At 45.9% G+C, this 1,145-nt stretch overlaps 1 protein-coding gene across 1 annotated transcript in view; it reads left to right on the top strand.

Moving 5' to 3' along the window:
- The first annotated feature begins 665 nt into the window (after positions 1–665).
- The window catches only part of LOC106751077 (histone-lysine N-methyltransferase SETMAR-like), a 928-nt gene continuing 448 nt past the window's right edge, over positions 666–1,145 (top strand). The window contains exon 1 of the mRNA XM_014631855.1: positions 666–902. Within this exon, the coding sequence (XP_014487341.1) occupies positions 666–902 (237 nt within the window). The remainder of the gene's footprint in view (positions 903–1,145) is intronic.

Here is a 1,145-nt window from a genome sequence, read left to right as displayed (position 1 = left end):
CACACACACACACACACACGCGCGCGTACAGCAGAGAAGGGTTGGAGTCGATAAATACTACGGGAGTAACGAACCGTGAGGTCCTTATCTCTGTTAACACACACACACATTCACACACACAAACACATAAACACATAAAGAGGTGTAAATCCGACCGTGCAACCTCCATCTTGGGTAATGCTAATGCCGGCGGTACCGTAACTTTCAACCCTCATAACTCGAAAAGTACTGATTAAAAAAACGTTTCATTATAGCGTTTTGGAAAGCTCTCGAGATAAGTTACAAGAATATGCATTGAAAAGTGGGGATTTCCATTTAAGAAATTAAAGGTGACCTTCACGTGATCTTCAAACGACTATCCAAGGTCAAACCAATGACACCATCTTATGTGCCCCTCGAAGTCACAAAACTTTTGTCTGAAACATTTTTCTTTAAAATGTCGCGTTTACGAAAAAATCGGGTGAGACGGGTGGTCTGGGACACCTTGTATACGAGGGCGATCCGATAAGTACTTAGCTTCACCGCCCGATAGCGCCACTATCGCAAGAGAGATTTACTATCGTGTAGTACATTCTCGTAGATGGCTACTGTCAAAATTTCAGCCGAATCGGACTCATAGTTTTGTTTTGACCGCGTGTGGAAGCGTGTCCGCGGATTTTAGAAAAATGGAAAAAGAGCAATATCAGTCGGTGATTCGATTCTTGTTTTTGGAAGGGAAATCGCGCAGCGAAATCAAAGAGCGCTTGGATGTTGTGTACGATGAATCTTCTCTTTCTATGGCGACCGTCAAAAATTGGTTTAACGAGTTTCAACGTGGTCGCACGTCGGTTTTTGATGAGCCACACCCAGGTGTCCCGAAAATGGCTACCACAGAGGATAACGTGACAAAAATCCACGATCTCGTATTGGCAGACCGCCGATTGAACGTGCGCGAGATAGCTGAAACAGTATCTCAAAAGACCGCGTAGGTCATATCCTGCATGAAATTTTGGGCAGGAGAAAGCTGTCGGCGCGATGGGTGCCGCGTTTGCTCACTCCGGACAAGCGCAACCGTGAGACCACTTCAGAACAGTGTTTGACGCTGTTTAAGCGCAATCCGAAGGAGTTTCTGCGTCGTTTCGTGACCGTCGACGAAACATGGATCC

Source organism: Dinoponera quadriceps, unplaced genomic scaffold (assembly GCF_001313825.1).
Source record: "Dinoponera quadriceps isolate SergipeBrazil2010 unplaced genomic scaffold, ASM131382v1 scaffold8314, whole genome shotgun sequence".
NCBI lineage: Eukaryota > Metazoa > Arthropoda > Insecta > Hymenoptera > Formicidae > Dinoponera > Dinoponera quadriceps.
This window is presented reverse-complemented; position numbering and strand designations above follow the sequence as displayed.